This window comes from Stigmatopora argus, chromosome 6 (genome assembly GCF_051989625.1).
Source record: "Stigmatopora argus isolate UIUO_Sarg chromosome 6, RoL_Sarg_1.0, whole genome shotgun sequence".
Taxonomy (NCBI): Eukaryota; Metazoa; Chordata; class Actinopteri; order Syngnathiformes; family Syngnathidae; genus Stigmatopora; species Stigmatopora argus.
Genome location: NC_135392.1, coordinates 5,414,614 through 5,438,102, shown reverse-complemented (window position 1 = coordinate 5,438,102; position 23,489 = coordinate 5,414,614). Strand labels below are relative to the sequence as shown.

At 40.9% G+C, this 23,489-nt stretch overlaps 1 protein-coding gene across 2 annotated transcripts in view; it reads right to left on the bottom strand.

The window, feature by feature from the left end:
- The window catches only part of celsr2 (cadherin, EGF LAG seven-pass G-type receptor 2), a 65,929-nt gene that overhangs the window by 6,919 nt on the left and 35,521 nt on the right, over window positions 1–23,489 (bottom strand). For both annotated transcript variants that reach the window (XM_077603302.1, XM_077603303.1), the window contains exons 3-24: window positions 22,393–22,615; window positions 17,942–18,057; window positions 17,763–17,851; window positions 12,339–12,496; window positions 11,840–12,003; window positions 11,482–11,607; window positions 10,171–10,337; window positions 9,125–9,304; window positions 8,939–9,052; window positions 7,531–7,687; window positions 7,301–7,442; window positions 7,097–7,217; window positions 5,738–5,921; window positions 5,531–5,632; window positions 5,321–5,415; window positions 3,999–4,208; window positions 3,739–3,922; window positions 2,681–2,999; window positions 2,237–2,404; window positions 2,039–2,162; window positions 1,133–1,333; window positions 889–1,063 (exon numbers count right to left, since the gene is read on the bottom strand). In XM_077603302.1, coding sequence (XP_077459428.1) covers window positions 889–1,063; window positions 1,133–1,333; window positions 2,039–2,162; window positions 2,237–2,404; window positions 2,681–2,999; window positions 3,739–3,922; window positions 3,999–4,208; window positions 5,321–5,415; window positions 5,531–5,632; window positions 5,738–5,921; window positions 7,097–7,217; window positions 7,301–7,442; window positions 7,531–7,687; window positions 8,939–9,052; window positions 9,125–9,304; window positions 10,171–10,337; window positions 11,482–11,607; window positions 11,840–12,003; window positions 12,339–12,496; window positions 17,763–17,851; window positions 17,942–18,057; window positions 22,393–22,615 — 3,519 coding nt within the window. The remainder of the gene's footprint in view (window positions 1–888; window positions 1,064–1,132; window positions 1,334–2,038; window positions 2,163–2,236; window positions 2,405–2,680; window positions 3,000–3,738; window positions 3,923–3,998; window positions 4,209–5,320; window positions 5,416–5,530; window positions 5,633–5,737; window positions 5,922–7,096; window positions 7,218–7,300; window positions 7,443–7,530; window positions 7,688–8,938; window positions 9,053–9,124; window positions 9,305–10,170; window positions 10,338–11,481; window positions 11,608–11,839; window positions 12,004–12,338; window positions 12,497–17,762; window positions 17,852–17,941; window positions 18,058–22,392; window positions 22,616–23,489) is intronic.

Genomic DNA, 23,489 nt, shown 5'->3' with positions numbered 1-23,489 from the left:
GATTTTCCAAAATGCTTTTTGAACTAAAAACACAAAAGAAAAAAAATGGATTAAAAAATTGCAATGATTGATTTTAAAAAGGGGAAAATCAGGAAATGTAATGTACATCTATCATCATTTGAATTTGATCTTAAAACAAATGGCTATGGCTTAATGGAATGCTTCTCAAACTTTATTTATTTAAGGAACATATCTTAGAGGACATTATCATGGAACAAAAAAATCACTTATCATACATATTATGTAGATCCATTAAGACAAGGGTGTCAAACTCGGGTTGGTTCGCGGGCCGCAATAAAATCAACTCGATTTCATGTGGGCCGGACCATTTTAGATATAATATTTAGATTTTTTTCTTAAATTGGATTATAAGAACTGGATCAAAACCCCTAAATATTCAGTTTTTATAGATATAAAACTGTTTATTTGAACTTTTTTTTCTTAGTAAGGGAAAACATCTAATAATCATTTGTTTTTCATTTCAAACCGAAACATTTTTTTTAAATTATATTCAATATTAAAGTGGAAAACCGAAAATATTTTTATATATTTATTTTTAGATTTTACAAAATGCTTTTTTACCTAAAAACACCAAAAGAAAAAATAAGATAAAACATTTCAATTATTGATTTAAAAAGCAGAAAATCAGGAAATATAATATACATCTATAATCTTCATTTGAATTTGATCCTAAAACAGAAAGTTGGCACTCATGATTTACTTTCTCGGGCCGCACAAAATGATGCGGCGGGCCAGATTTGGCCCCCGGGCCGGCACTTTGACACCTATGCTGTAATGCATGATTTTCTTGGTTAAATTACATTATTACTTTTACTAATTCATTTTCACACTCAAATATAATATTCTTGATAATATTGGGATTTAGACCTGTGATGAAGGCAGGTACTCCCCAGCCAATCAGATAGTAGAACCTCATGGGTCCGTAGTTGATGTCTCGGACTTCACGGATCATGCGGTAGACGTGGAGGCCCTCCAGAAAAAGCCAGGAGAAAGTGCACAGGTAGAAGAAGTGGAGCAGGATAGCGATGACCGTGCACAAAAACTGCAGAGATGGAGAAGCAGACATTCAGAGTCCAGCTGTCACTTTATTGAAGGAAGTGAAGGTCCTCACCGGATTGTCCGCCTGGTTGATTCCCAAGATGAAGGTGAGCTCGGACAGGAAAAGAGCGGTGGCACCGTTATTCACGATGCTGGTCTTGTTGCATCGCAAGGCTCTCAGGCAGAGGAGGAATACGGTGGTGAGGAGGAGGAAACCCAGGGTGACTCCAACGGTGCTCCACGACAGGATTTTGATGGGCAGGATCTCGCCGTTCTAATGCGCAGAAGATCAAACAGTTCAGGCCACGGATAAAGTGATTAACTGTGATACATTGAGCTCTCTTAATTGTGACTTTTAGGCTCTCTTTGTACCGTAAAGTTTGTTTTGCAGTGTAAATATAAATGGTAGAGTATAAAGCCTACTGTATCTGTATTTTTTGCAATATACTACATCTGGATTTTTTAAAATTTATATAAGTAACGCAATGTGACTTTTCTATTTTTGTTTTTTGTTCTTCAAAGTTTGGTTCACTGGTGTAGATATAAGTAATATAGAACAGTACTTTGGATTCATTTTTTGCAATATACCTCAGGTTTATTTTGTTGTGTGTAGCCCCTAATACCTAAAAATAATACATTTTTAAACCCCGATTCAAATCCTCAGATCACGACGTGATTGAGCCAGATTTCCAATCACATGACTGGATTTGGCAGAGAGTAAAACATAGAAATTGGTATTCAAATTAGTACCTATTGACGGCAATAAATTGTCAATTCATTTAAACTGGGAGGAGCCGGAAGCGATCGAATGGCCGATTAAAATGGATCGGACCTCTATTGCCGTCCGAGGAGACAAGCTATGAGAGGTAAAAATACATTTCTAAAACATGAGCGCATATCTGTATCATTTTTATTTTTTTCCACTTTATTACAATTTGTTTTTAGAGTTTATAAATTAGACTTAGAATTATTGACTCACCTCCCTTCTGGAGATGTCCATGAGCACGGCGAAGCTGGTCATGTGATAACACTGACAGCTGATGTGAGTGCTGTTTCGAAAGACCACCTCACAGCCCTTGGCCGACCAGCCCCCCCTTCCGGCCCTGGTAAAAAAGAAGACAATCAAGTACAAATATTACAAACAGCTAATTTTTCAGCTTGTGCGCCTGCACTCAACAGTATGGTGTGGTTCCAGAAGACGCAAATGGGTTTGGAGCGCTCTTCGGTGTTGACCAGACGGAACTGCACGGTTAGGGGTTTGTCCAATGGATGCTGCAGCAGCTCATCGTTGTCGTGGACGGTGATGCTCACCACGGGGGTGTTGATCACGGGACGTTTTGGCACGCTATAAAATAAAAAAACATTAAAATTTACCCTATATTTTCATTTCGATTTTACTTATTGGGGTAACAGCTGGAGTTGCATAGTTATGGGTCATTAGTTAAGCCAGGGGTGTCAGACTCAGGTTGGTTCGTGGGCCGCTTTAACGTCGAACATAAAATGTGCTCCAATTCTGGAATGACCTGTTCACATTGACACGTATGGACATGTTTTGGAACTGTGGAAGGAAGCCAGAGAAAAGCCACGCGTGTAATGGAAGAAGAGGTCAGGCTGTACTTACCGAAGACTTCTCTTGTCGGGGTCATAGCTCTCGGGCAGCAAAGACGCCAGACTGTGAAAGATGATGACGCTGGCAACGGCATCCGGCTGGTCTTCATCCGGATGGCGCCGTTTCCTATTGACCGAACGGTTCTTTAGCAACGGTTCCGGGAAAATGTCCTGGTTCCTGCGGCCCTTGGTGTCCGCGGGCGGCTGGAAGACGGAGTCCGGCAGGGTGACGGTAGTCTCCAGATCGGCGGGACGTGGGCCCCTCAGAGACTGGTATCGTGGTAGTTTGGCGCCGGCAAAATTCATCTTTTTCAGACGGTCCACCGAGATGACTGCAGAAGACATGATTAGACATTTTATATTTTTGATTGCAAATGATCAATTCCAGCCCTTCCAGTCAAAATCAAAACGGACTGGACGTCCAGAGCCGTCAATAGCAGGCAATGAGATAATATCTTAGTGTTCTATGTCAAAATGTTCAGAAAAATGGCAGGGGGTTAAATGTGCTTAAAAGTGAGGGGATGAATGACATGGTAGGTATAACAAGTAATACTTACTAAACAGTAAATGTTGTATATTTTATAGTTTAAGTTAAATATAAAACAACTGTACTTGATTACTATGCTGGAAAGGATTAAGATGAGATGAGATTTTTATTTTTTAAATATAATAGTACCTCTACTTACTAATGCCTCTAGGTACAAAAATTTCAGGTTACAAAACCTTTTGAGATGCAAATGAGTGCTTTAAGTTATGAAAACAAGGTCCAAGTTCCAAAAATGTCAATAGGTTTCCCGTATCTGTTATTTTATTTTGAAATTGTCGTGATGCATTGCTTCTTGCTTGACAATTTCACTACACTACTGTGCTGTTTTTTTTAAAGAGCAAAACTCTAAAGGGAGACAATTCCCAACAGGTCATAATATTAGCATTATACACTTATGATACTGTATAAGATAAACGGGTAGTATTATAAACGGCCGGATGCATGTTGTTGTCATACAATGTTCGTGTCATTCTAATAATTCAACAAGTAAACAATCTGTACAGATGAAATATAGAAGGTCTGACCAATGTGTGGAGTGACGATGGTGAAGGGGCTGAGGTAAGTCTTCCTCATGTTCTGGGCCAAAGTGTTGGCGTATTCCTCATAACGGCGCAGCAGCGCTGCCGTGCCACCTTCCGTATGCTGAATCAAATCCCAGTGCATTCGCGTGTCCGGGGACAGGATGGCACTGCCCACGCGCACCAGGTTCTGTGGGAGCAGAGCGCGAGGAGTTGAGAACACCTCATTCGCGACGGGAGGCGGGGCTAGCGGCGGCGTCTGCCACCTCGGTGAAGTGGACGTCCTGCGTGGCCGTGAGGTTGAATCCCCGTTGCTCGCTCTCGTGACGCAACAGACTCTGAGTGAGACCGTAAGCCACCTGCACATCGCTGCCGTAATACTTTTCTGTGTGGGTTGTAGCGTTGGCCAACATGGCCGCTGTTTGCTGAACACGGCTCGAATCCAGCAGCGATGCGTTGTGGGAAAACCTTTCAGACTGGCAGAGAAGAAAGAGGCATGTACGTGACAAAAATTGAGAGTAATGCATCTCTTCAAGGTTATGTGACATGATGACCGTATTTCCGGACTTTAAGTGGCACTTTTTTTTCTTCATAGTTTGGCGGGGGCATAATTACTATCTGTTGATTTTTAGTATTAGTATTCATTTCAATTTCAATTCAAAATAAATAAATATGATAAATATAAATAGCTTAAATAATGTGTATGGAAAATACATACCATAAAACCAATCCACATTAATAATGTGTTTCTTATTTTCAACTATATGATGTATAATTAATCACAGTTGAATACATGTAATTAATTAAGGATGTTCTCCAATATTTTTCCCATCTCCTGAATTTGTCATAATTAGATAAAAGTCAGATAATTGCAAATAAATGTTACAATGTATGTTAAAACATCTAAAACAATGAAAAAAATGCACATGCTTTTTTATTTAGTATGGATCAATACTGAAATCAAGCAAAAATTCTTTTAAGAGAATGATTAACTAAATAAATGTTATCTAGATCAAACCTCACTTTTTGCCATAAATGCTATTTTATTTACCCAAAAGGTTTTACGCATCAATAAATAAATGTGAATGGGGTATATAAAAACATTAAATTAAATATGTAAAAAAAAACAATGCAGCTTTTAATTGCACCATTTATAATATTGTAATTCATTAAAAAATAATGATGAATATGTTAGGGAAACAAAAGAAATGGAGTCAAATTTTGTATTCTGACGTAAATAATGGGCGAATTGTACTAAAAACGTTTGCCACCCCAATGCATCCCATTTAAATGTCACTCATTAGGAAATATAAGACGTAATGTATGTTGCATTTCTTTGTTGTAAAAAAAATAGATTACACTCACCTTCGAATTGCAGAACCAAAAACCTTGACACATTTTTCCCCATTAAGTGTTATATTTAAAAGGACCATTTCTCAAGTAGTAGTGAGTGGTGGACAAGTGAAAAAAAAAAAGAGTGAACAAAAAAGGAAAAAGCTCTTCGCAATGAGTCACTTGTGACACCTGATCTCATGCAGGGATAAAAATAAGTGAACATTTCAAATTGTGTGAGAGAGAAGCCACCCACCAACGCTCTCAACTGGCTGAAGGTGACCGACGTGCAATTGAAGAGATTAGGAGGCAGCCAACCCTTGTGCTCGTCACAGTGGCGGATGGCAGTGCCTGCAAAGGTCGGATGCGTGACACCGTATTATTACCCCAGGTAGGAAACACAAAGGCTCGGGACAACCGCCATTATTTTATGCTAATGGTAACATCAGCCCAAAAGATGTCCTACCAAGGGTCCCCTTGGGGCAGGGGACTGCTGCGGGCAGTCCAAACTTGGTCCTAGGCCACCAGATTCCAGCCTGGATTGCCTGAGGGCAGCTGTCATAGATGACTGGCACACGTGAAGCGAGCGGGGAGAAATTGGGAAAATATTTAGGGAACCCGACATGGGGATTGGAGAGGATCCCGAGGGACGAAACCGGAGAAATGGCGTTACCTTCGCAGCCGTTAGCGGAAACTTCGGCGAAGGGGTTGTCGCAGCGGTCGCACTGGCGTCCGATCACGCCCGCTTTGCATGGACATTGACCGCTTTCGCGCTCGCAGGTTCGGGAGAAGGAGCCCACCGGATAGCAGTCGCAGAGCAGGCAGGTGTCGCTGCCTTCGGGATGGTAGTGATTGTCCTGCAAATGGCAGATATTCAGAATACTAATGCTAATTGTTCATGAATGGAAATGCTATGTATGGTCCAAAAATAGTGAAAACTCTACACTGAGTTTACTGCATATATACAAGGTGTCCCAAAAAAAAGTATGCACACTAAAAATAATTGGTTGAGTCTGAAAAAAACACAAAAAGTATATTTATTAGCTATTTATTTAAAATAAAGTAGTCAAAATGCACGAAAAGACAAAAAATGATACTTGTAAATATTCTCACACTTTTGAAATAATAAAATTCTAATTAAACACCACGTTTAATTATTTTTAATGTGTATACATTTTTTGGGGACACCCTGTATATCTAGAATTCTAGGCAAAGGATTCTCCATTTGTGGCTCATGAAAAAAATCACTCCAATTAAAGTAATCATGATTTTTTTTCCTTCAATGTTTTTTTTTTCAACAATCTCATTGGACAAGGAGGAAGACTCCAATTAATCTTTTTTCTCATTGACGCTTATGCTGGGGCCATGCCGCAACATCAGGTGAACAAAAAGTTCAATGGAGGATTAGGGCCAATCAAAAAGAAAAAGAAAAAAATACTATATAGGAATATGAGAATATAGTCACAAAATTACGAGAGAGAAGATGGAAACAATAAATACATTGTAATACTACGATAAAAATATGGGACGAAAGTCCTAATATCACAAGAATAAAGTAAACATGGGAATATGAGATTAAAATCATACCATTACGATTAAGATGTCATAACGTTGTAAGATTTAAAATCGTTACATCACATTTCTTTACGTAATATTACGAGAAAAAAGTTTGTAATTAATTTCATTAGGTATTTTAGTGTAATATTACATTAGAAACTTTGCCTTGCCTGAATAAAGTCGTTATATTATGCATCTTCACCTAACATCACAATAAATAAATCGTAATGCTACATCATTATATATCATAATATTAGGAGTTTGAAATTCCTTTCACACTATGTGAATCAGATGTTTTCTGGATTCACGGGGTTAAAGTTTAGGCATTGTAAGGTCTTCATGAACACAAAAATGTTAGCGGCATTGTTCTGCGACAGCATATCTTTGGTTTTGTACACAGCAAAACACTTTTAATCTTTATAATCATCAATAAAATGACCATTTTAGAGGTAATGATATGCTACCACACACTCACCTTACAGCGACACTCTCCGCTGGTTTTGTTACAGTCTGAATCAAAGCCACGATCAGTCGGACAATTACAGGGACCACAGGTCTTGTGACCCCACCAACCCCGGGGACAAGGGAGATCAGTCCTGCAAGGACACACACACACACTCGCAAACATTAAAACAATCCCAACCCCCACGTTCCGCTGTCAATGCGAGTGTGAACGTACTTTTTCTCGCAGTAATGGCCAAAGTAGTTGTGCGGGCAGTCACACGTGTAACCGCGGAAGGAGCTGGTCTTTCTGGTGCAAGTGGACTCGTGTTCACACAGGTTGAGCGTGCACGCGTCTGTGCAGTTGGTGCCGTAGAAACCTGCAAATAAGATGCAATTTGACGACCAAGGCTCTTGTGCGGCTTGTCATGAAAGGATCATTTCAAAAGAGGGCAAATGGACGCCGACCGGAGCGGCACGTGCACGAGTGGCTGTCCCAGTCGTCGCTGCAGTAGCTGTTGGAGGGACAGGGACTGGATCCACAGGGGTCGGGCACATTACAGCCCACCTCCACGTTCACCTTCCTGGCCTGACTCAAACTCAGAGCCCCACCGACTCGCAGACCCTACACAGATGACATACATATCCACTATCAGAGTCGCATTATAAAACACTTAAATTCTATTTTTTTTTTGCACACAATTGTAAAATGAATAGGAAAACAACGGACAAGGCAGCAGCCCGGCGGATGAGTGGTTAGGGTGTCCCCCTCAAAGTTCTGAGGTCCTGGGGTCGGTCCACCTGTGTGGAGTTTGCCTGCGTGGGTTTTGTCCGGGTACTACGGTTTCCTCCCACATTCCAAAAAACATGCACACTAGGCCGGTTGGACAATCTAAATTGCTCCAAGGTATGAGCGCGAGTGCGAATGGTTGTCCGTTTACTTGTCGATTGGCTGGCCACCAAATTAGGGTGTCCCCCACCTGGTGCATATAGTTAGCTGGGATGGGCTCCAGCACCCCTCGCGACACTAGTGAGAATAAAACGGTTCAGAAAATGAATGGATAAAGCATGTCTAAAATATAAAAAAATATTCTCATAGAAAAACAATAATACAAACAAATAAAATAAAATTACACCGTGAAAAAAATGACACTTCCCACAAAACATGCAGGGTCCGATAACAACGTACTCTGGTGTCATTTCAAGTGGCCAATTCCCTTCTGAGGAGTACATTTTGTCCGTGTGCGGTCGTTTGGTCGCCGGTCTTTTGGTCGCAGGTCTTTTGGTCGCCGGTCTTTTGGTCGCCCTCTTTTGGTCGCCCGTTGTTTGGGTCCGGGCGACCAAAAGACCGGCGACAAAACAAGGTAAAACAACACGGTCTATGCATCAATAAAAGCCAACAATGGCCCTGACCAGTTTCACTGAGCCGACCGACGTGTGAGTGTATAAGAGTTGGTATGTACATGCGTTGTCCCTTTAAGAAGCTACGTCAGTCAGGGTCTTAACAAGTTCTCCAACAAAACACAATAAAAGTACAGGAAATTTGGAGCTTTTCTTTAGCCTAATAATTAATAGGGCATTAAGTATGACTAAATAATAATTCACAGTTTGTATTTAGGGAATTTGAGCAACGATTTAAATGGTAATTATCAATAACCTTCCGGTCGACCAAAAGACCGGCGACCAAACGACCGAGTACCCATTTTGTCAGCCGCGGGGGCCCCCTTTACTAACAGGGGCCCCAAGCAACTGCCTGGCTTGCCAGTCCATCAGCTCCCCCTCTGCCCTGCACATATCATTCCAGCATGACTGGGAATTGGAAACCCATTTTTATCGAGGTGTGTGTCACGATGTTCTATCTGGAGAAGCGTCTCACTTGTATGCATCCCCGGAAGCCATGCTGAATTTTCCCATCAGGCTTTGCTAAACCGCCGACACTCACAGCCTTCAGCTTGGACTCTTGCAACTCCCCATCCACCTGCATACTGGCCTGAAACACGGAAATAGCTTTCAGTAGGTGGCTGCCATGAATAAATGAATAAACACGGGGGTATTTTCTCACCAGGTAGAGCCCGTGGTCGACGGATAGAACGGCTTTGTGGTGACCCGCCGGTCCACTCAAACTGCTGATATCTAGTTGCAAATGATGCCAGTCTCCGTCGTTCACCAGCACCTCCTCCACGCGGGAAAGCGTGGAGTCTTCCCCCCTGTGTAAGCCCATCAACACACTCCCACTACGCAACTGCAGCGGGAGAAAGGTGAAGGCAAGGACGAAGTCAGCAGGGAGGAGTGAATTGATAACAGAGAGATTGAAAACTGGAAGTAAAGGCACACAGGCGTCCATATTTAAAGTTAGAAAGGACCACCAACCATTTTTAAAAGTAGCGTTGTGCAGTTTGTCAGAGTGCTGCGAAATTGAAAATGCTTCAGGGTTTAATTTAGTCAGCCAACAGAGGGCACTAACCACTTTCATAAAGCGATATGAATCAATCATGTATATAAAGTAGGAAAATTATTTTTGTTTACATTGGTTTGTCCATATCAGGGGTGTCAGACTCGGGTTGGTTTGCGGGCCGCGTTAACGTCAACTTGATTTCATGTGGGCCGGACCATTTTAGATATAATATTTAGATTTTTTTAATAAATGGATTAAAAGAACTGGATTAAAAGCCCTGAATATTCCGTTTTTTATAGATCTAAAACAATGTTTGTTTGAGCTTTTTTATGTATATTTTTAGATTTTACAAAATGATTTTTGAACAAAAACACAGGAAAAAGGGATTTAAAAATTACAATTATTGATTTAAAAGGGGGAAATCAGGAAATTTAATATACATCTATACTTCATTTTAATTTGATCCTAAAATAGAAAGTCGGCACTCATGATTTACTTTCCCAGGCCACACAAAATGATGCGGCGGACCAGATTTGGCCCCCGGGCCGCCACTTTGACACATGTGGACTAGTGCGACTTATACTCAGGTGCAACTTATAGTCCGAAAAATACGGTGCATGGAGATCTGATTACAGTTGTAGTTTTTGCAACCCAAAAGCTGAAAACAAGGAATAAGAGCAACAAGAAGCATGTTTTGCCAAAGCCGTCCTCACCTGCAGTGTGAGGTTATGCCGCATTCCGGACGAGATGTGCAGCAGTATAGCGCTCGCTTGGCGGGTGCGCAGCATCAGCTCCACGTGCCAGGGGACCGACGTCGCTGTCGCCAGGTTGTTCCACTGCAACAGGCTGTTGCCCAGGAAACGCTGTGGGTTGGCCATAACTGTGGAGAACAAATCCTCTTAGTCTTACGTGAAACCTCCAAAAAGTCAAACAATGTGTAGTGGCTGAACAATCATTTTGGCTCTCGTAAGGCAGGTTCGGCGGCCCGGCGGCTTGAGTGGTTAGCACGTCAGCCTCTGGCCAGTCAGAGCACGTTTAACTACGGTATGATGGCGACGCCCGAGCGGTGATAGGCACAAGTGAGTATTCTCACGTTTTAAGCAAGATAAGGTTTTTTTTCTTTTCTTGAATTTCATTCATAAATTTTGTTTAGCGTTTTATGTCTATCTTTTCTCGATTTCGAAATAAATGACCGTATTGGCCGCATTATCTTGCATTGTGTTGATTCGTCTTTGTCACCTTGCAGTTTCGTGCATGTTGTCCGTCTTTTTATGCGCATATAAGCCGTACCCTCGATTCAGTCATCATTATTTTTAGTGACAAATACGGCTTAAATGCGGTATGTGGTGGTAGTAATGCCTATAAAACAGGCAGTGCGTTTCAGGCCCTACCAAGTGTAAACCAGTGGCGGTCCGAGCATTTTCTTGTAGGGCCTTCAACGAATCAATCCAACCCTCTAAAACTATTTTATGGCTATAAAACCTCTACTGCAACTACAGCTGCGACACATAAAAAAATAATCAATAAATCAATGCACAAAAATGGGGTAAAATCCACTTCCTAGCAGCATTTAATGATTAAATACAAATACTGGAGCTTTTCAGACATTACAACCGGGCCAGGAGGGTGATTTTCCCGGGAAAAGACAGTGATGAACGTCAATGGCGTACCGGCAAACATTCAGCCAAAGCACCTTCTCTGTCCGTGCCTCACATACCTGGAACTCAATACCAATTACCATACATGAATTCCCGTCTCTGAACCTCTTGGCCAATCATCTTAAAGCCTGGCTGTTAGACGAACAAAATTGCGATCACAACGCTGTCTAAAACGGTGCTACGTGTGTGTGTGTCTAGTATGTGTCATTGTTTATCTTCAACCTACACAAAGGACTAAAGATGGAAATTAGCCCTCAGCTATAATCTTACATATTTACATATGTTTATTAACATGAATATAAATATGTTCATTAATTTGTGCTGTCTCTTATAAAAAAAAAAATCAAATAAATAAGCTTTTATTACCTCTATCACAGTTTCTTCCTCCAAATCCGAGCGGACACTCGCAGCTGAAGGATCCCCACAGATTGACGCAGGTGCCGCCATTTGTGCACAGGTTGTTGTTACAGAAGTGTCTTTTGGCAGAACATCCTATGAAAGGTAAAAAAAAAAAATCATTTTCAGTTCTGCCACGTTCTTACCTCATTATTTCATGGCAGCTGCAAATGCAGGAAGGCTTTGACTTCCGATTATTTCCTTCTGATTCATTTTTCCTGCAGTGCTTATTATTTTCTGTGTTTGCTTTCTTTCCCGCAGCTTTCACGCACGTGCTGACTACAAAACAGAACCCATGCATATCCCTTCGAGCTTATCGGCCACGTACCGGGAAGCGTGCCGTTGTTGGCGATGAAGCCGGCCATGTCCACGCGCCGGTTGTCCACGCGCAGGTTCTTCATGCAGCCCACAAACTGGTGGTTGCGGACAGGAAAGTCCTCAGGCAGTTTGGGGACTCCTCCAAGTAGCAGCGGGCCAGTCAGATCCAACGATCTGATAACAAAGAGTGCATGAACATTGAATACATTGCACAGTTTTGCCTGGAAACGACATCATCAGCACTCATTAGGGGGGAAAAATATTAAAAATTCACAACGGAAATAGTGCGTGGAGTTACTATTAGTGCCTGCAGCTAAAACCAGAAAAGTAGTAAACATCCTGGGTAAAAGAAGATCACCCAAGAGAAGTGGAAAGTTTGTTTTAATGAGCCCATTGCAAAGAAAGTACTAATGTAGTAAATTATGGAAGTCAATAACAAAGTCATGATTGGATAAGTCAACGTAAAATGTTACATTTTGAGGTTAGAGAACTCACGGGAATATTCTTACTTTTTGCTTCCAGATTGGCTTCCCTGTGCGGAGCAGGTGTAGTTTCCAATCACGTGACCAAACCTGAGAGCCACCGGGTTGTCACAGTTGTCTACAGTCACAACCACAACCTTCTGCTCGGAGGGACCCTGTGGCAGGCCGGCTTGGTTAAGAATGGGCTGTGAAGATACATAAAAAAATTAAAAAACACAATATAAAATCTTGCAACCTCCAAAAAAGTTTCAATCTGTTTTATACAGTTTACAGCACATGTGTCAAAGTGGCGGCCCGGGGGCCAAATCTTGCCCGCCGCATCATTTTGTCTGGCCCGGGAAAGTAAATCATGAGTGCCGACTTTCTGTTTTAGGATCAAATTAAAATGAAGAGTAGATGTATATTACATTTCCTGATTTTCCCCCTTTTAAATCAATAATTGTAATTTTTTAATCCATTTTTTCTGTTTTTAGTTCAAAATCATTTTGTAAAATCTAAAAATATATAATAAAAGCTAAAATAAACATTGTTTTAGATCTATAAAAAACTGAATATTCAGGGCTTTTAATCCAGTTCTTTTAATCCATTTATTTAAAAAAATCTAAATATTATATCTAAAATGGTCCGGCCCACGTGAAATCAAGTTGACATTAAAGCGGCCCGCCTATATGCACACAGTTTAGTTCTGTATTGAGACTTATTTTGATTCCAGTACTGAAAGAAGACTACCATAAAATCTGAATGTTTTGATTAGTTATTCAAACCTAAATGAGAGCCAAAATATACAGTATTAAACCCAATAAATTTCATCAGAAAATTTTAAAATAGCAAAAAAATGAGCATAGCATTTTGCGGTCATTTCAAGTACCTTCTAAAATCTCAGTCTCCTTTCTGATTTAATCTTTGCTGGTGGGAAACCTTTAGTCAGTTCATTCAGTATCAAACAACTTGTTCAGATTGACAGATTAAAGTACAAAGAAAAGCAGTTGTGGAAAGTACAATCACACGGTTATTTAAAGACACTGCAGTATTTTGGGTTACTAAGCAATCATAAATAGCAGAGTTGTTAAGAAAATATTGTATTGTTCTGCGGCATTGAGGAACGGATTATTCGATAATTCAGCAGAGACCGCAACCAGTGCAAAGCTGCGTGGCTTTTTGAGCCAGATTAAACAGCGCAGCTTTGAAACAGGGAAAGATCAGCCAAATGATCTTTTCCCATGAGCTTGTTTCAGCCTCCAAAATCTGCTTATTATAGCTGCCGTTGTGCATTTGGAAAAATTCACACAACAATGCCACAGCTAACGGTAGCGTATGGCCCGATAACGGCCACCACGGACAAATGGTCGTTTTCGTCAGGACACGGTCCCTTGTCGACAAAGGCTCGCCCGCATTGTCTGATGAGCCAATTGTCCGGAGGCGGGGTTGAGGGGGGCCATAAAAGCACAAGTGGGTGGGGGCCCTGTCGTCTCTGGGGGCCGGGAATGATGATCCTATCAATAAAGGTCACGACCTAGTTTCAAGACTGGTTAGTTTCTCTGAGGTCACGGCAAGCGCATATTAACTCTGAGCACAGGTTCAAGCTGCTGCTGCAAACTCTGAGTGAGGACGCAATCAGGCCCCTTTGACAACGCCCCCCCCCCCCCCCCACCCCCCGCCCCACCCCGAGACGCGGCACTGTGCAGTCAGCTGGTCAGACAGGATTTAGCGGGACTTAGCCCATCTCACGCGCAGAAATGAGACACGCAAGCGGTTTTAACTTGCTCGGTACTGACAGCTTGAGCGCAAACACTTGTCTTGTTTTGATTGTCTTACTGCAACCAAAATACATCTGCTTTCATCATGCAAGGGATTCTATCCAAATTAACTGTTGACTCACTTTTAAACAAGGAATTTTATCAGCAGGATTTTGGGCAAAAATAATGAATGTTCATGATAGATCACCATGTAAAATGATTTTTGTTTGTGTTAATTTTGGCAGTCTTGGCAAAGATTAGCTTTTCTGGGGAACCTTGTTTTCACAAATGATATTGTTCTGTTCACAGACAAATCTATTTGAAAACTTTTTTAGGCAACTGGAACAGAATCTACATGGATTGCTTTCTTTAGTATCTGTACTATTCTTAAAAACAAAATATGAGTAAGATGAGAAACAAGAAAAATCTAATCCTACACATTTAGATCTGGAAAGTCTGTGTCCTATCGCGTGTGATGAGAGGAGTTATTGTAATTTACTCAAGTGTAGAATGCCATTAAACCATATGGAGTGCTGTTCTTAAGTTGGCCCTTCGATTTTGCTAAATGAACGAACAAAAGTATTAGAATGCTCTCTTGAGAGGGCTCCAATTAGTTTACCACAGCTATTTTTGAAGGAACCAAAGTATGACAATTCTTTCTGAGAGAGCTCCAATTTGGGTACCACAGCAATTTTTAAAATTGTGTGTGGACATGTTATCAATTTGTGTAAATTCTACTCCTGGGAACAGAAATGTAATTGTGTACTTGAATTTTTTAATATACATTTGGCCAGAGTTTGAAGCATTTTAATGTAGTTGCCAAATGTTTCAAACCATTTTAATTTGGCTTTGTTCTTTGCAACACCCTTTTCTGTGATGTGTCCAATTTACAGGACAATTTCTTTAACTTTGACTTTAAAAAGCACACGTCTAAAAATTTATAGCACTTTTTTGTTGTTGTCTCACGTGTCTTCATATGCCTATTTAATATTTCATAAATACGCTTCTTGATAATTGTACTTAAAGTTTTGCATAGGCATAAAAACATGTATAGTATGGTATGTAGTAATAATAGATGATCCTACTTTGCGTTTTTTCAATTATCGCGCCTATGTTTGGTCTTCATTATTCGCGATATTCGAGGGATTACTGTAGCTGTTTTCTTTCCATTTATTTAACCTTTTTTGACTAGTGTGACCTATAATAAAAAAAAATACAGCATGTATATATCTGGATACTCTTTATATCCGCCAGCTCTTGTATAAGATGAATTTGTATTATGCAAGTGGCTAAAGCATGGGTTTTAGTTCTAAAATGTCTTGAATTCATACATCTACTCCTTTTTAGTCCGAACGATTCATCCTGGCCTTGTTTAGTCAACTGGTTCTTTATTTCATCCAGTGTGTTACAAATTTGTCAACGATGAAAAAAGCAAACACGTCGTTTGAAGCAGCCAACAGTGAAATCATCCGACATGCTCTTTTTTTCCCCCTTCGGTGTTGCCCCCCCCACCACCCTTCGCTTTTGAAAGGTCCGGAACAGGCAACGGTCCAGATTGGATGCTCCTACGCTGACCTCTGCTGTCATCAGTCACGGCTGTTGACTCGCCAATAATGACTGACTGTCAAGATGACATTTGGCCACACAAAGGCCCGCCCTGTCAGCGTTGATCGCAATGTACATATTTGCTCAAGTCTGCCTCTCTCTGGCCACTGCAGGAGGATTATGGGAATATGAGTTTCTTGTCACAAAGGGGATTTCGGAGAGGAGGAGCGCAAAAGGAGCCATGAGAGGAGTCACATTGACATACATATGAGATCTGAGATTGACTGGAAAAACCATAGCAACAAGAGAGCTGCGCCCCGAAGCGCAGCGTTGCCGTTCAAAGCGCGAGTCAATACTTCTCGTGGCTTTTCTTCTGTTGCTCTCCTGCTCTCGGGAGAACACAGAGCGGGGCACCTTCCCCGGGGCCGCATCATTCACTGCCCGCTGTCCCAAAGGAAGCCGAACCACGCACAAAGGCGGCGGTCATTGCCATTCTCCGCAGCCCCCGCTTCCTTGAAAGCCACATTTCAAGCTTAAGCACACCCCTCCCAGCGGCTCTGCCCCACCCCCTGCTGATAGGGATGGGTCAGCGAGGGCCACTGTGGGATACCTCTAGTGGGAGGAGCCAAGTTTACACCTCTGCTCAGGATGGAGGTCACTGATGAAGGCAACCAATGGGGGATGTTAGGTCATTGGTACATTTTCTACATTGCGAATGATAATCTTTTATGTTTTTTATGTTGTTTTCTTTTTTTCATTGCTAATAACAAGGCCAATTTATATAATCAGATGAGCAGAAGGTTGTTATCAAATTATATCTTAATGCACAGGTGTCAAAGTGGCGGCCGCGGGGTCAAATCTGGCCCGCCGCATCATTTTGTGCGGCCCGAGTAAGTAAATTATGAGTGCCAACTGTCTGTTTTAGGATCAAATTCAAATGAAGATTATAGATGTATATTATATTTCCTGATTTTCCCCTTTTTAAATCAATAATTGCAATTTTTATCCATTTTTTTCTTTTGGTGTTTTTAGGTCAAAAAGGATTTTGTAAAATCTAAAAATAAATATATAAAAATATTTTCGTTTTTTTTTTTTAATGAAAAACAAATGATTATTAGATGTTTTCCCTTACTAAGAAAAAAAGTTCAAATAAACAGTTTTATATCTATAAAAAAACTGAATATTTAGGGCTTTTGATCCAGTTCTTATAATCCAATTTAAAAAAAAATCTAAATATTATATCTAAAATGGTCCGACCCACGTGAAATCGAGTTGATGTTATTGCGGCCCGCGAACCAACCCGAGTTTGACACCCTTGTCTTAATGGATCTACATAATATGATAAGTGATTTTTTTTGTTCCGTGATAATGTCCTCTAAGATATGTTCCTAAAATAAATAAAGTTTGAGAAGCATTCCATTAAGCCATTGTGGGATCAGTTTTGTGTGGAAGAACACTTTTGTAGGTTCACTAAAGAGTCCATAATAGGCTGTTGGAAAAAAGACCATTTTTTCTACCTCCATTATCACTTTTGTGGGCACTGCCATGCTATCATACACATTGAATAGGAAATGTGAACTGCAATGGTGTGCGTGTGTGCAAGGGGGGTTCGCCTTTATAATGCAAAGTGGACTCCTCAATGGACAAAATGTGACATGCCGTCTGGGAAAGCTCAGACAAACAAGAGTTTTGCACATTCCTCTCTGATTGAGATGTTGACTTGTCAGTATGGAGAAATGTGTTAGTCACAACATTTTAAATCCAATCAAAGCAAATCTGTGAATAAAATGTAAAGCAAAGAAAACCTTTCCAGATTTTCAGCACATCTGCATCCATTGTTACGTTTGACATTGACGAGACAACCAAATCTTCATTCCTTCGGCACTTATTTCAGCGTCTTACCGGCAAAATATGTCACTTACTGAATGTATACAAGATTCAACAGATTCAATTTCACCCAACTGACATGATTATGGTTGTCCATCCCCTGCGATTGACTAGCACCAATTCACGGTGTCCACCGCCTGGTGTGCATAGTTGGCTGGGATAGGCTCCAGCACCCCTCGTGGCCCTAAGCAGTATGTAAACTGAACGAATGATTTGATATCTCATTTAAAGGAGTGATGTGCACATACATTATGCTAAAGTCATAAGTCAAATGAGATGATACCTTGTTGTAGTAGTTGACCTCGACAAGATGCCACTGGCCGTCACTCACACCGCCAACAACGAAAGGTGAAACGGTGGTCTTGGTCTCACCTGTGGATACAACCGTGTTGAAAAGTGGGATAAAAGTACTACTACAAAAGTAGTATGCCCAACATTTTAACTATTATATGGGTTTGTTACCTGCTGAAAAGGTGACCTGGATTTGATTGTTGATAATTTCCATCGCAATGAAGTCGTGTTTCTCATTGAAGCGACCGTTGTACAGCAATAAACCATTGGGCTCTTTGGTCGCAAATCTAGGACAAAATTAATATTTTGGGCATCAATGTTATTTCAATTATGACAGGTAATAATTAGAGAAAATACTTGAATGATCTTTTGCTTACAATTTAAAATGTCACCAATAATAGGAGGGAATAGATAGAGATTTTGAATATTTTGCTATACAAGATAGTAAGACAATTAGCGAGATATTAGTTTTACTGCTGTCGTTGAATTGCTTGAACATATGAAAAAGACGGGCGGGCCGTGCTTAAGTGGTTCGTGCGTCAGCCTCATAGTTCTGGGCTCCTGGGTTCAAATCCAGGTCGGTCCTGCTCTGTGGAGTTTGCATGTTGTTCGTGGGTTTTCTCCGGGTACTCCGGTTTCCTCCCACATTCCAAAAACATGCATGGTAGGCTGATTGGACACTCTAAATTGCCCCTAGGTATAAGTGTAACTGTGAATAGTTGACCCCTACTATTGGCTGGCCACCAATTCAGGATGTCCTACACCTGGTGCCCAGTTAGCTGGGATAAGCTCCAGCACCCTTGCGAGGATAAGCCGTTTGGGAAATGAATGAATATACTGGGGGAAAAAATCCTTAATCCTCTGGTGTGATAATTTGTGCTTGATAGAGATAAAAAGTGTTAATTAAAAATAACATATAATTAAAGATGTGATTAAACAAGGGCACACAGTATAGCTGTATAGCTATGAGATTGTCGGAATTGTGTCATGAATAACGATCGGCACATTAAACAGAGATCTAGGGCAACGTCAAAGAAGGGGAGTGGGTCGAACGTGCCGGCGAATGACAAGGAAGATGTGCTGGATGGAAAAAGAAGTGGGAAGTCAAATAATAACTGTGCGGGAGGATTTCATGAGCATGTTTGGACGGATGGTTCAATTAGAACCAAGATGCGATTGGCAAACAAACTGGATAAAATATCACAGGGAAAAAAATTAGGTTTGGAAGTTTGTGACTACAAAATATATTTCATTTCTGCTGGGTATCTTAAACCCTGGTTTCTGAACTAGGATTGGTAGTTACATCAGAACTAAAGCATATTCAGTAGAAGATTCTCATTTTCTCAAGCAACTTGTGGACTCAGACTTTTTTGGTTCCAATGAAAAGCTAGTATATCATGGAGATAATGTGAATTATTGGGTCAAATAAGACATTTGGCTTCAGAGCCTGAATGCAGCTATAGTGTATATGGATGACATTCCCAACTTCCAATTTTAATGGATGCTCCCAGACAACATGAGGAGCTGCCCACTCCCTGGTGTAGTCCCTGGGGGTCTGGGGCTGGCTATATGACATGTATATGTCATGCTATTGGTGTAGTGTTCTTAAAAATGTAAAGAAGCCGGGGGCAGGAGTGACACTGCTGGCCTGCTAACACAGAAAAGCAAAATCGCAAACTGGAAGACGCCAGGATGCCAAATAAAATAATGAACCTTCTTAAGGCTATCTCACTCGGAAGCCCCTTTGCGTCTTTGACGTATCAATTTAAAAGGCTCCACTAGCATGAGTCCCTCAGGGTTCTTGGAACTATGAGAGTAATCAGCTAGAAGTAACCACGCACATCCCTTTTGTGTCGCATTAGGCAATCATCAGTAAAAAAAACAACCAGGCTGCCCTTATGTTGAGGACCATGTCACGCAATGCTGCGATCCATAAGACGTGTGCAATGATGTGGAATAAAGAGGAGGACCTTTACTCAATGTCACATATTCTGCAATATATACACATATACATGGAAAGTAACATATTAAAATTTCACTACCACTGGATACATTGTAATGAAAACACTGTTACTCTACTGATATTTGTATATTACAAATATTAGGACAGCATAGGAAAAACTAATTTGGCTTTTTGGAATTTGCTGCGACCAAGTATAAGGTGAACAGCTAAGGAACCAACATGGCGGACTATAATGCGGGATCATAACCGAAACAGGAATCGCTGAATATTTTGGAACTTTTGGTGGAAAGGGAATTGAGGGAAGATAACTGCTTTTGCCCGAGACGGGTTTGGCGTCAAACACACATACAACTTTGACTTCGATTAAGTAAACATATAATCCGACATGGAAGGGGAAGAGTGGAAGACTGCAAGAGGCCTTCAAGATTTGCAATATTTGTAGGTGTAATACAATAACAATAGGGTTATTACTCCCAATTAAAAGGATTTTAATGCATGTTTTTGATGTTTGACTGTCATGTAAAGTACATAATAACAGCAACAGTCATTAGCATTATCACCCCCCTCCCTACCCTGCGCAGTAGACACGATAAGTCTATTATTCGAGAGTATAGTACTACACAGCCATAGTACTAATATGTATATATCGGACTATAGTTTGTGGCCTCCCTCACATTTCCTGGCGGCAGTTTGGGACGTTTTTGTAGTAGTTGTGACAGTAGGAGTAGCCGACAAGTTTCAAGAAGTTTATGCCAACATAGTTAGTATCCCACAAGTTACCAAATGTTCACTGCGTAGACAAGTTGACTTTGACGGTTTGTGGATAAATAGCCGATAAATCATTTGTGAGTGTTAAAATATTTACATTCTACTCGTCACTAAGTAATCAATAACACTTGAGCCAACAATTTTACTGCTTATGCCTTTATATGTCTAGGGCCACCTAGTCAAGCCTTGTACCCACTCTAGCTTTGTTAGTCATTCAGAGAATGGAACTGCTAAGCGAGAGCCCACCAACAGGCCGGGGACCGCCGCCGGCATCTGGGGGAAGCAATTTATTCCTCAAATAATCCCATCGAGTGCAAGGACAGTCAAGGGTGATGTTGTGGTGCAAGAAAATGACTGAATGGGTGGTAAGGAAATTCTCAAGTGACCTTTTCACTGCAAAACGCTCCCTCACCAAAATTCATGTAATCTGCCCGGTAAATCTCCTCGTATTTCCTCATATCACTCATAGTACTTACTCTACTGGGTAAACTAGGTTCTCCTTCCATTATGTGGGGTACCAGATGTGGCAAAAAATGTTGTTGTTAAAAAGAATGGGAAGAAGCCTGCTGTTTTCTCGGATTGGAGTCTGACGGTGTTCACTATGAGCGACGGGCTCTGGTCTCTAAGCACATATTAAATTAGTTCATGAAATTGCCAAAACTTGGGTGAACCATGGGTACAGGAGACTTCATGATTTTTTTTCAGTTCCAAGAGCACCAAATATTTCATAGTGAACAGAAGTAGAGGGGGTGATCATTATAAATCAAGCGAGTCTTGAATCAATGAAACTTGTATAATCTCAGCCCAAAATGCAGAGTGGTAGTCGTAATGGTACTCGGCTGTTTGGTCGCCAGACTTTTGGTCGCCGGACTTTTGGTCGTCGGACATTTGGTCGCCGGACATTTGGTCGCCAGACATTTGGTCGCCCGGAAGGTTATTGATAATTACCATTTAAAATTGTTGCTCACATTCCCTAAATACAAACTGCAAATTATTATTTAGTCATACCTATTAATTATTAGGCTAAAGAAAAGCTCAAAATTTCCCGTACTTTTATTGTGTTTTGTTGGAGAACTTGTTAAGACCCTGACTGACGTCCCTTCCTAAGGGGACAACTCATGTACATACAAACTCTTATACACTCACACGTCCGCTCAGTGAAACTGCTCAGGGCCATTGTTGGATTTTATTGATGTGTAGACCGTGTTGTTTTACCTTGTTTGGTGTTTGGTCGCCGGACTTTTGGTCGCCGGACGTTTGGTCGCCGGTTGTTTGGGTCCGGGCGACCAAACGTCCGCGACCAAACGTCCGGCGACCAAACGTCCGGTCACGAGTGGTAATCAAGCGCAATGGGTAATATGTGGCAGATTTGCTTTTTGACCTGTCTATCAAAACGTAAGTTGTTCCTGGCCGAAACCTGATCGGCGTCAGTTCAGGTGTCAGCGGTCCTTGTTCTCCTTCGCCTGCTCAGGCTCAAAGTGTCGGCACCTTGTACATCGCTGCTTCTCTAACTGCCACAAAAACATGGAGCACTTTCTAAAACTGGTCGGAGCGGTTCCTCTTAAAATAAAAAGGTAATTCGAGCCAGGCTTAAAGGAGGCCGAGTCCAGATGGATCACAAGGGGGATATTATTTTCACCTATAGAAATGGTGAAGACTAACACCTTTCGGGCAAGCGGATAAGTGATGTGAGCGTGATAGTTGTCCCATTCCCTCATTTGCCATCTGAGATACTTGACAACATCTGTGAGTTCGAATATCAAAACATTGCGCATCTTATTAAATAATGGCTAATTTATAAAGCAGATAAATGGCTCAAATGAGGTTTTAAAGATGTGGCAACACTGTGCAAAACAAATAATACAAGTGATAAAGAGAATATGATACTTACGTAAGCGAGACCGTGAAGTGGAAGCGCTGGCGCAGCCCTTTGAAGGTGAGGAAGGAGTTTGGGGGAAAGTTTCGAGTGGTCATCTCGCAGTACGGCTTCTCGTAGGCGCCCGAAGGGCAGTCGCACTTGAAGCCACCCACCAGGAGGTTGACGCACACGCCGCCGTTCTTGCACACTCCTGCGGCACAGCGGCCAGAGCGCGTCGACAGCTCACACCGCTCTCCTGGGATATGCAATAAATACATAACAATGATCTATAGCAAAATAAAATGTCATTGTTTCTCTCATATCGGTAAAAATGCGGTCATATTGATGTGCATTGATTGTTTTATATATAGTTTTTCTTCAATCAAAATTTCCTTGCCTGCACTGGAATGTGTGTCAAAGTTGGAGACTTCAAAATGATGGAGCCATTTTTTTAGGATCAATAATCACGGGCCACTGAAAGTTTGCTTAAAAAATGCTAATGCTGGATGACACTGATTATTGCCTACCACTATATCGTCAAAATCAAATCTGATATCCTTCCATTAATCATTTTCAAAATTACTATATCATATTCACTCTTGAATAAAAGTAAAATATCGTAAGTATGACGCTATATTATAAATATATCCATGCATCCATTTTGATCATTATCATCGTAGGTGTGCTGGACGCTGGCCAATTGCAGATCAGTACGTATACAAGTGACAACTAATAATTAATAATGACAGTGAATCAAGTATCATATAAATTAATAAGTATTTTTTTAAATGAATAAGTAATAGCCCTTGCTTGACTTAAAAAAAAAAATACACATTTAATGTAGGAAGAATTGAAATTTGCAGCCCTACAGCTAAGTGTAATAATAATAATACGAAATGAATAATTATTCAAGTCATTTGTCCCAGAATACAATGTTTAAGATTGCTAATATGCAATAAAATATTTAAGCAACTCATATCATTGAAAATGATACCTGATATAAATAATTTTTAAAAAAATGATGAGATTATACAAAAAATAAGAGTAGTTATGTCATAACATGACACAACATTAGATGCACCATTCATTTATTTTCGACCCGCTCACAAGGGTCACGGGTAGGCGCACCA